This window comes from Schistocerca serialis, chromosome 1, assembly GCF_023864345.2.
Source record: "Schistocerca serialis cubense isolate TAMUIC-IGC-003099 chromosome 1, iqSchSeri2.2, whole genome shotgun sequence".
Taxonomy (NCBI): Eukaryota; Metazoa; Arthropoda; class Insecta; order Orthoptera; family Acrididae; genus Schistocerca; species Schistocerca serialis.
Window position 1 is genome coordinate 732,397,821 of NC_064638.1, and position 12,004 is coordinate 732,409,824.

The 12,004-nt window shown below is 43.3% G+C and overlaps 1 protein-coding gene across 1 annotated transcript in view; it reads left to right on the forward strand.

The window, feature by feature from the left end:
- LOC126428134 (peripheral plasma membrane protein CASK-like) overlaps window positions 1-12,004 on the forward strand; it is a 1,166,960-nt gene that overhangs the window by 483,338 nt on the left and 671,618 nt on the right. The window contains exon 2 of the mRNA XM_050090073.1: window positions 3,819-3,931. Within this exon, the coding sequence (XP_049946030.1) occupies window positions 3,819-3,931 (113 nt within the window). The remainder of the gene's footprint in view (window positions 1-3,818; window positions 3,932-12,004) is intronic.

Sequence of the window (12,004 nt, forward strand, 5' to 3'; positions counted from 1 at the left end):
TAACCTACAGACCTACAAGTTATTAAACTTAGTAAGAAATCTCTAATCTGATTATTATTGATATAAATGTCACAAAACAGCTATTAATGGAAACATCAGTTAGGTCACAGTACTTACGAAGCCCTCAGCCACCGCCAACCGATTCAGCTCATATTTGCCAAATCGTTTGTGTTCAACCTGAAATGAAAGACACTAAGATTACTTAGCTCAACCCCCTCCCCACCCCCTCCCTCCTCCTCCTCCCGATTTTTAGAAAAACACCCCTAAAATTCATTACGCGAAATCGACTCAGAACAGATGAGACCGATAGATAATTGAAACTGTGCATTGTACATCGTTATATATGGGGTGCAAGAACGCGTATTTTTCTAGAAATCCAGGAAAGAAACTTTTTTGACAGTCGCTGTTGAACCGATGCAGTTACCGCTGTGCAACGAAAGCTCCGCTGCCGTAACGACCCAGGCATTCGGCTGATGAGCAGAGAACTTGATTCGATTTCCAAATACAGTTTTTTTTCTTTCTCGAAACTGGTAGGAACTGGGGGGGGGGGGTTAATAAGGTCAACAGACTAAATCAGGAGGAATAATAATAGAGAAATAACTTTCTCAAATTAGTAACGAATTAAAATTATGCTTCGTTGTATAAAAACAATGCCCAGTAAGGAGTGCGAAGATGAGCATTCGGTCACGTTGTCGCGCAAGGAAGGAAAAAGAGCCCGGGTTGCAGTGGTAGTATACATAAAATAACGCAATCCTGCATAGCGCAATATTCCATCACAGCGTCGGGATGATTATTGCCTGAAGTTTTTCTGTAATTAACAGCAACTAATAATGAATTTAATCCTCGACGTGCAGAAGAGATTTATCGTTCAACCAGATTCTTAGAAAAGTTTGCGTCACTTGCTCCGAATCCGGTAAACTGACAAATTTAAATTAAAATATATCTTGAGAACATTATGAAACCTTATGTTGCTGACAACAAGTTTTTTTTTTTTTTCTGCAGCTGGAATCCTGAGATGGGCAGAATAATACTGTCATGTATGATGGCATGAGCATAGATGGCCCAGGGTCAGCTGACTTCCATGGTAGAAGTAATAGTGACAAACTGCAAGTCTGTGTAACGGCCACATATGTTTATTTTTGTCACCAAATTAAAAATTTTAATTTGAGGCTTACGATTTAAATCTGCATCAGCAAGCGCAGCGGGAATTGCACTACCGCGCTGACCCATTAGCGATTCACACCATAATTCATCATCAACTTTCAGCACCTGTTTTTCAGGCAATGCTATTACATGCGTGGTACACATCAAAATTAATTCCCAAAAAACGAATATTTTCAAATATAAACCAAGTTTGTTTTCTCCCGAATCTTCGAAAGGAACAATGTAATGGCACGAAGATGGCATTCGCTGGATGTTCTTGGTGTCGGGAGTTTATTTGCTTTGAATGTGTGTATGGCAAGTATTATCCATCTAGTTGTTCGAAGGAAATTGAGGACATGTAACAGAGTGAGTAAATGAGACAATTGTGAAGCGTCCAGGATTAAATTTTTCTTTACTAAACCAAGCCATTCCAGAAATTTATTTGCGTACTTTGTTGTTATTATTTATTGATTTACTTACCTTATTGACCGTCCTGTTGCTATCAATTCCGAAACGGAAAAAGACAAATAAAAAATGAATGTACTTCTAAATAGAACACAGGTTCTCTGATCCCTGGGCAGATGCCTTGGTCGTTACGCAAATGGAGCTTTCATTGCACAGCGTTTACCTTACGGATACATAAGCGGCAGTGAAAAAAGAACTGTTCCTCGATTTCTATAAAAATACACGTTTTCGCCCCATATGATAACAAAAAATGTTCATTTTTCAATTATTTATCGATCTCGTCAGTTTTTAGTCGATTGCATGTCTGATCTTTAAGGGTTGTTTTCTCATAAATGAGGTGTTTGTGAACCAAAATATCTTAGCCTCCATCTTATGCTGTGTACAAGCTACCTGACACATACGAGCTGACTCGGTTGGCCGTGTCTGAGGCCTTCGCCTTATTCGTAGAAAATGGAAAATACGCTTATTTATGAAATCTACGGAAAATAAGTAGTCCAATAAAGTTACGTAACTTTTAGTACAAAATGTTACTGCTTTGCTCGAAAAATTTTAGAACGGACTTCATCTGCTTTCCTCCTTTTTCCAACAAAGTGACTTGTACCATCCAACACACACCACTGAGAACTTTGTTGCTAGATTTCTCTGATGGCACTGGTCTGCCTAAGCATCTTCTTCTATTTTAGATATGAGGTGGCAATGTTCCTTCGAATAACCTTGATACTTGTGGTCTCTTGAGATACGTTTTTGTCCAGTATGTCACAGATATGTCAGCAATTGTAATGAAAATTGGAGTATACCATTTTTTCCCACGAACTACGGACATACGTTTTCTTCCAAACACAAGTCATGGTGGACTACGTCTGCCATATATTTGCTTTACTGTCTCACAAGATATGGCTGTTGGGTGAGCTACTTTTATTTTTATTCCGTCTATCGTCTAGAAACTGATACCTGAGGCACAATTAGATCAAAATTTCTTTCCGTTGTTACACAAGTGTTGTCATTCCATTTTACGCTGACTTGGTTGTGTGTGTCGAACAGGCAGACATCTGCTCTGCTTTCGAAGGGCAGTTAGCGTTCTTGTTCTGTCTTCTTGTAGCTGCCGCACAGAATCGCATCGTTTACATTTTTAGTAGAAATGACACGTCTTTTAGGTGAACGACAGAGTCAAGTATTCTTTTCACAGTGGAGTTCGCGATGGTTGAGAATTTTTCAGGGACATTCTTCCTACAGAAAAAGATTATAACAATAGCCGTTAGTATTGGACAAAGTCTAAAATGTGTACCTAAATCTGACAAGTTTCCTTTAAAAAATTGTCCAAGGAGGGTCGACCCTGTCATCATTTCATCGATCGAAAAATTTTCATCAAAAATTTCCTCCTCCTGCAAGTTTTTATTCATAGTGACAGACGCCTGAACTTGAACCTATGGTCACTTTTAATGACATTCGCTTCGTTGTTAATCACAAAATGAAACATTACTTTCAGTTCAAGATACTTACGTGTAAGGCATTTTTTACATGCGACACAACTAGATTGTTATCTTCTGACCTATAATCTCTCTAGCTTGGCAATGTGTATCACCACGCTGTTTTCGCACTGTTTTGCATATTTTTCAGTTTCTTTCATAACACTGTTTAGTGACTTTGGTGCCTAGTGACTATCACCTGCTCCCTAGGTTAAAAGAGCATTTGGCCGGAAAGCGATTCAGTTCCGACGACGATGTGAAAGAAGAGGTTCATAACATTCTGAACAGCATGGCGGCGAGCTGGTATGACATGGGCTTACAAAAACTCCCACGGCGTCTGCAAAAATGCATCGACAGAAATGGTGATTTTGTCGAAAAATAGCTAAATGTTAAAGCTGTAAACTGGTGTAAACCATTGTAGAAATAAACAGGTTTATGTACTTATAAAAAAATAGGAAACCTTACTTTTGGGATTACCCTCGTAAATCATGCGGAGAGATGAATGTCATGCACCAAGGTGTTTGCGCTTCGCCAGTTCGAAGGACTTTTTATGTGAGGGATGGGGCAGACCAGCAGCGAAACCTAAACATTGGATTAGTGCAGAACAAATGGTGAACAGATTCGTCTACTTGAAGGAGACAGTCGTTTTGAGGGAGAGCTAAGGAGTATCTGCAGTCGATGTGATAGGATGCAAGCAGGTGCTGCAGTGGCAGTGACTCACCACTCGTCTCTCTCTGCCCACAGGGGGCCGTTCAGCGTGGTGCGGCGCTGCATCCACCGGCAGACCAGCCAGCAGTTCGCCGTCAAGATCGTCGACGTCGCCAAGTTCACTTCCAGCCCCGGCCTCAGCACCGCAGGTCAGTAACCTGAACCAGCGCGGTTGGTTCTTTCTAGAGTAGTGGACAAGTCTTCCACGGTCCGCACCATTAATCCCACTGTCACTTAAAATACGTACACAGTGGGTGAGTGAGCCTTGTAAGCCCGTTATCACCACTGACTGAAGAAATATTAACAATAATGCATTTAACAGCAGTTGTTTCACGTACTGCGTTTGAGTCAAATCATTTTTTTATCATCTTCCATCAAATACTTGTCTCGTTACAACGAATCATGTATCCTATTATTATTATTATTATTATTATTATTATTAATCTGGTGCAGTTATTGGTGGAGCCTCAATAGTTTCCCACCTTAGCCGGGCGTGCTAATGCCGTTGCTCGACGGGTGCGCTCTGGTATGTAATTAAGCAGGCTCCTAAAAGTGTATTCCTAGGCTTTCCCGGCAAATATGCCGCTTGAAAGCCTCTGTAGCATGCAGCCGCATAGATCAATGGTTGGAGAACGAATTTTCTACGGTGTAACGTGCCATCATTATCGTCAGGTTACTCCAGGTGACAGACGTCCTGGAGCAGTCGGTGCGGTATGTATACCGGTCGTCTTCCCGTCTTCCCCCCTTCATTGACCCCGTGTGCGGACCAGTTAGTGTACCGACCGCGGTAGTGGGAGTAGCTAGCGCTCGGGAGTGGAGTTGCGGACCTCAGTCTGTGCTCCCACTTCGCGGGGCTAGGTGTTCCGTTTCCGTTGCGCTTGGATAATTTTCAGTGCCGGAGTCCCCGCTTGACTAAGTTGGAATCCATTTTCCTAGTTGATGAGGTTCTCAAGTAGTCGGATTTCGATAGCCTCCTTTGTATACGAAGTCCCAATACTGGGATGTCTTATACATCTTAATTACAAAATTTTTGTTTTTCTTCTTCGTATTTCACTTCGTTGCTCAGCAAGTGCTGATTTTGTAGGCTGTGTAGAGGTTGGTGTGCCGTTCATGTTCCATGCACCTTTCTTCAACCGGTTGGAAAAGTGAAACAAAGCGTCTATCAGGAGAAAAGCCACCTGGCTGTCATCAGCCATTTATAAATGGAAGGAGTGCTAAACGAGCTAGTCCACCGAGCTCGTGTGATTTCCGACAAAGAAAGCGTAAAATCGGAATTGGAGCAGTTCAGGGACGTGTTCCAGAGAACATATAGCGACCGCCAGATTCGATGTGCTTTCAAGCAAAAGACCACACCACAACCAACAACGAAGCCGGCAAAGACCAAATCCGATTCAGGGACAATAATATACGACCTGGGACTCCTTAAATCTGGAGTGTATTACGTACTATGTGAGTGCCAGAACGCATGTGCCGGATAAACCATTCGCACAATTGAAGAAAGGTGCACGGAATACAAAAGACACGCTGACCTCCGAAAGGCTACAAAAACTGCTAAACATTGCCTTGAAACCAGCATAGCACATCCCACTATTGGGACTGTGTGGGCCTATACAATGAGGCAATAGAAATCTGGCTACATGAGAACCTCATCAACAAGGACAATGGATTTCAACTTAGTCAAGCGTGGGCTTCGGCACTGAAAACTATCCAGACACAGCGGAAACGGAACACCGAGCACGGTGAAGACAGTGCGCAGCTCATGGTCAAGTGGCTAGCTTTGCTGCCTCTGGATCACGGGGTCCCGGATTCGATGCCTGGCCTGTCTGGGGATTTTCTCCGCCCGGGGACTCGGTGTTTATGTTATCATCATCATAATCATCATCATTAGTGTCAGTGCTCGATTGGAATGTGTAAAATATTGGACTGTGTAGAAACTGGGACTTTGTACAGGCGCTGTTGACCGCGCAGTTGAGCGCCCCACGAACCAGTCATCATCATCATCACGGCGAAGACAGAGCGCAGACTGAGGACCGCCAGTCGACTCCATCACCATGGCCGGCACATCTGTCAGTCAGGAGCATCCTGATGGTGATGTCACGTCCACTGTCGAAACTTCGTTCTACAACGATAAATCAATCCGGCTGCATGCCCGAGAGACTTTCAAGCGGATTCCTAAAACTTTGAACTTCGATTTCTCGAAAACGCTTAGGAAGCGTATAGTACCAAAGCAGCATTCGTTACATTCATGTATGTACTATAGTCGTGCGAAAGACAAGCAGAAATATGTTACACGTTCGTTGTATGCTTCACTTATTAGCTGTGGGATAAACAGGAGAAAAAAAATGAGTTTTGAGATTTTTCCCATAAGGACAATTTGTCTAAAGATTTCGTGTAACGTAACAATGTTTCTGGCTTAAAATGACCTAAACTGGACATCACTGAATAAGGATATCTGCACTGAATTTAGACAGTCGTCTGAGAGGAAAATTTGATGAAGGCTGTTACGAAGGACTTTAAAATTAATTTGCCTTTTGGGCTTTGGAAATCATGAAGGAGTCATTGTATCTACAAGTGAGCTGGCAGGCCGTCCTCGACCAGCGACGGAATAGACAACTTGAATCGTGAAGATAGATAACAAGACAGAGGTGCTGTGGATTTACCAGGGGTCTCGAGTCCGGCACTGGACAAGGCTGCCTGCGGATTGCGATGTTTTATTACTGCCGCGTCCTCCCAGCGCGCTTCCCTTCAGATCTGGGATTGACCTGCCGCCAGGCAGCCCTCTGTCCGCCTTGAATAATACAGCCCTCTGCCAGGGATCGCCGCCTCCAGCTGCCGTGCTCTCAGCCTTTCACGTTCTGTAGAGAGAGAGCGGGGAGGGGAGGTGAGAGAGAGAGAGGGGGGAGGGAAGGAGGGAGGTAACAGAGAACTTGAGGCGTGTTTTGATTTGCCGAGAAGCAGAAACCCCATAAATCCATCAACCAGTCGCGAAAGCGATGCCCCCCCCCCCCCCACACACACACACACACACACACACACTGGTCATACCGGACTCAAGAGTCCATTACCGCAGCAACGTATTTTCGCCATCTGCCCCTGTCTTGGGCTATTTCCTTCCATTCACCTTCAGTACCTAGGCTCCTCAAATCAGCCTTCACATTGTCCTCCCATCTACGCCTCGGTCTCCCCACAGGACGTTTTCCCTCTAAGTGCCCTACCAGTACTCTGCGCGCTGCCCTGCCCTCATCCATTCGAGCTACGTGACCCGCCCCATCGCAGCCTACGTGATTTAATAATACTGATTACGTCAGGGCTTGAATAGAGTTCGCGAACCTCTTCGTTATGCAGTTTTCGCCACTCTCCGCTAATGTCATCCCTTTTTGCTCCGAAAATTTTCCTCAAAATTTTGTTTTCAAATACTCGAAACGGGTTTTTATTTTGCACAGTGAGAGACCAAGTCTCACTCCCATACAGCATAGCTGGAAGAATAATAGTTTTGTATATTCTAATCTTTAAATTCCTAGACAATATCCGTGACGAAATTAATCTATTCAGTGAGAAGTAGCACCCATTTCCCGCCCGTAATCTCTTCTTCAGTTCGGATTCAATTTCATTTCTCGAAGTGATGTCCACGCCTAGATACTTAAATGTGTTCACTTTTTCAAACTGCATGTCTCCAACTCTTAACATTTCCTGATCTACTGCTGTTGTCATTCTAGTAGTAACCAGGTATTTAGTTTCGTCTTCACTTATCCTTAGGCCTACATCTTCACTAGCCTTGATTAACGCATTCGCATTTGCTGTTACAGATTCTTTCCTATCGCTAATGATGATTAGATCGTCTGCATACCCTAATATCTTAATATTTCCATTTAACTCCACACACTCTGAATTATCTGCTGCCATTCGTACAATATATTCTGGGAATAAATTAAAAAGTAGCGGAGACAGGGAATGTCCTGCTTAAGTCCATTCTTTATAACAAATTCTTCTGACTCCAATTTCCCCACGCGTACACTCCTTTTGTGTTTTTCAAACTCGCTTCTATAAGTCTAACATACTTCTTTGGTTTTCCAAGTTCCAGAAGAATTCTGTACAATTTTGATTGCAATACTGAATCATATGCTTTTGTAAAATCTATGAACAGATTATGAACTGGTTTATTGTATTCCCGTTTCTTTTCCAAAATTTGACGCAGGGTGAATATTTGGTCTACAGTTGATCTATTCTTCCGAAAGCCAGCTTGGTAATCGCTCACAATTTCATCTGCGTATGGTATGAGCCTGCTTAGCAGAATATTCGAGAAAATTTTGGAACATACTGGTAATAGCGATATCCCTCTATAATTACTACAATCTATTTTGTCGCCCTTCTTAAAAATTAGGATCAGAATCGACTTCTGCCACTCTTCAGGTATCATCTGAGTTCCATACTTCAGTTATCACTTTGTGAACTACTTCCACCAATTTTGTCCCCCATTTTTAACTAATTCTGCAGTTATGCAATCTGATTCTGGTGCTTTATGGTTTTTCAGTTTGTTGATTGCATGTCTTACTTCGTTTAACGTTGGCTCAGGTATCTGGGGTTCTGCTGTATGTATTTCGTATGCCTGCTCATTTCCTGCTTACAGGTATACATTTAATAGATGCTCAAAATACGCCCTCCATTTACTTAATATAGCACTGGGGTCTGTCAGTATTCCCCCGGCATCCCCTCGAAGTGCATTTGTCCTAGCCTTGGACCCCCTTCCTGTACCCATTTATGTCTAGGTAAAGTTCCCAAATGTTGGTGTACTTGGGCAACTACAAGAAAATGATCGGAATCGCAGTCTGCTCCCCTGGAAGTCCTAACATTTTCTATACTAGTGTGCCATCTCCAATCTACAAGAACATGATCAATTAGGTTCCGGGTGTGTCCATCCGGAGAGGCCCAAGTTGCTTTATGAATGTCCTTCCTTTTGAATGTGCTCTCAACACTCATGTCCTTTGAAACAGCAAAATTAACCACCCTTGTGCCATTATCATTCGAAATGTTATGCAAACTTTCTTTCCCAACTGTAGGCCGGAGTGCTTCCTCCTTCCCTATCTTCGCATTAAATTCACCTGTGATTAATTTTGTCTCTTACGAGGAGAACTCATCCCACAGTTGATCTAGTTCTTCATAAAAGCCGTCTTTAACAACCTCTTCAATGTCCTCAGTTAGTGCGTGTACATTAATTACTAATGAACCTTATATCTCTGATTGCGTGAAGCACTTTTCTCTGTACTTCTGTTCCGAAGCTGTGAGCTTCCGCACCCCTATAGAAAAATGTATAGTTACCCCTCTTTATGCTACCCTCCCCCTGCAACCGAGTTTCTTGAATAGCTGTAATGTCTACATCGTATATATCTAATTCGTCTAATAATGTCTGGAACGTTCCTGGCCTGTTCAAACTTTTAACGTTCCATGTTCCCAACTAGAAAGTTCGTTTCGTGCTGAATCTCTTCGAAGTAGGTTCCGCCCGGAGATGCGAATGGGAACCTAGTTAACCTCCGGAATATTTTACTTTTCATAGGGACCCATGCCCATTAATGTTGCTGATTCTTGATGAATAGATTTGATAGTAAGAGGAGAAGAAACAGGGATGGTTCATCACGCCATCGCCTGCTCCCCACCGGCTGTCCGCGACTGCTTATTTTTTGTATTTGCAGCTACCCTTCATATCTGGGGACGCGCTGTGCCGTGGTGGTAGGGGCCCACAAGACAGAAAGCGATGCCCGCGGACAATTTAATGTGCCGTGAGGCACGAAGGACTCCTTTAGTGAAGTAATATCTTCAACAACAGGAAGCTAACTCTATTGACTGATCACTTGGATCTCCCAGCTTGTATTCCCAAAAGCATTTTCGAAGCTTGTAGGAGGCGTGTGACTGCACGTAATTGCACCGTGAATTATTGGCGCGGTTCTCTGCGAGCACCTTCCATTTATTACGGAGCTCATACCACCACCATAACAGCATCAAACATCACTTAATGTACGATATTGTCACTTTTAGTGATTTCTGTACTGACGTTGCGTGTAATGTAATAATTTGGCATTTAGACGTTGAAATTTCAAACGTGTATCACATTCGATGTTAGACTACTCCAGTTATCGTTTCTTGAGGAACAGTCTCATATAAAGCGCGATTCCGTGATGATGTTCCAAAAATTCAGGGATGATGAAACGGGGAAGACATATCAAACTGAGGTAACGGACCCTTGTCGGGAAGCAATCGTGTTGGAAGCTTGAAGAGAAAACAGTTCTCATAGCTCTGACAGCAGAATCTATGTGCTGGTACTGCTGCTGCGAAGAAATGTTGCGTAGGCAACTTTCAGAGGACCAAAACAAGGAAAATGTTCTAGTAAACGTGGGCTCTAAACTGAACACCTTAAGAGCTATGGGTACTTGTTGAGTCTGAGAGATGTCTTTGACAGCGTGGAAGACGAACAAGTGTTCATAGCTCTTCAGTTATGAACTCGAGCACTGGTTTATTGGATTTTTCTTCTTCTTTTGTTCCGTAATGCCTCCTCCAAAAATACGGAAACTGAACAGCCTGCAGAAGAGGAGATACATTTCACAGTATCGAAGACGAATAAGTGCTCATAGCTCCTCAGTTACCATTTAGAGCCTATGTTTACTACACATTTTTCTCTGTTTTGGCGCATATTAACACCTCTGAAAGGGACTGTGTTCTGCGAACAGAGGACCGAAGCATACTTTGTGGCGTCGGCAGCGTGCTCTTTGCCTGACGCCACACTCACGAACATCGCCTAAGGCGATAGCTGGCAACGCACGCGTAAGCGCCTTATTGGACCACTGTTTATGCTTCTGGCTACCGCTGAATAAATTCATGTGCCCAAAAACTGTCACTGTCGCTTGTCTTGTGTCCTTCATGCCACTCGTAATGATCGCTACTGAGGCGAAGTACTTTCATCATATCAAAACTAAAATTGAAGTCAATGTTAATTGTCCTGCGCACTTCCTGAAACGCATGCTAAGGACAAAGCCGGTAGCATGACGCTTCTGACTGGAGTTTCATTAGTTCTTCGCACTTCGCATCGTCCCGCCACAAGTCCTCTTTCTAAGTGCGCATCACTGCAGTATTTAGTTGTCAGCTCGCTACCTATTGAAGCCTTGATCCCGTAATGTTACGACAAATCAATAGTGTGTCGATTTTGTTCTATACTTTGCCGGCATACGGCACATGCGCCAATTTTTATCTCCTCGTCGTGTTATATTTACTGGGTCTCTACCATCTGCTTGAAAGCCATTTGGATTTGTTCTCTGCCGCATCCATTCTTCTCGAATACTACTTGGTGTGGCTAGGCTTCCTTGGCATGGTTTGTTCGTCAGGTTTTGCACGGACCCTATGGACCACCTTCGTAGCAGACCCTCACGCTGTGAAAGATAACAGCTGGAGGCGACGAGATAAAAAGTAGCATGCGTGGCTTTCCTGTACATGCTGTGTCTCATAATGCCGTCCGATTTGCGCCTGACTTGGACGTTTAAAAGCGTAGTTCGCCATTCTATTTCTATAGTGAATTTTATGCTGGGATGGAGAGAGTTCAGAGGCTTAAACTCCTAGTCTTTCATTCCTGTGTAATAAAATCACAAGTGTGCTATAAACGTTCCTGAAAAATCATGTGGGCTAAGTGCAGTTTTTTCAGAACCTTCTCTTCGAAATTTTCCACGAATAAACCTGCCACAACAGGTGAAAGAGGGCACCCCATAGCGACGCCACCAGTTCGTGCACAAGAGCAGCCGCTAAAGAGAGAGAGAGTGTAGATGTGAGAACGAATTCGAGAAGGTTAGTCATTTTAGAGCTGTATTTTTCGCTGATCGATTTGAAGGAATCAGAAAGCGGAATTCTGGTGAAGAGGGAGACGACCTGATAAGGTCATGGTTATTAATTCGTAGATCTTCGATCCAGTGAATGAAATTTACAGAGTTTCTGATGTGGTCCTGACATGTACCTAGGTGCTTAATACTGCCCTTAAATGATGTACCAGCTGGCACATAGCTGTACCTGTGCTGCTTACAATAGGCCACTAGAGGAATGTCTTGTCTGAGAATTTTTGGTAAGCTGTAAGGGCTTAGCGCTGCAGCAGCCAGTGTTTGTAAGTTTTTGATTATTTCCTTCACCAGGGACTGGCGTAGAAGTTCTGTGGTCTTTCGTTTCACTGTTTTCGTCGAATCTTCATATAA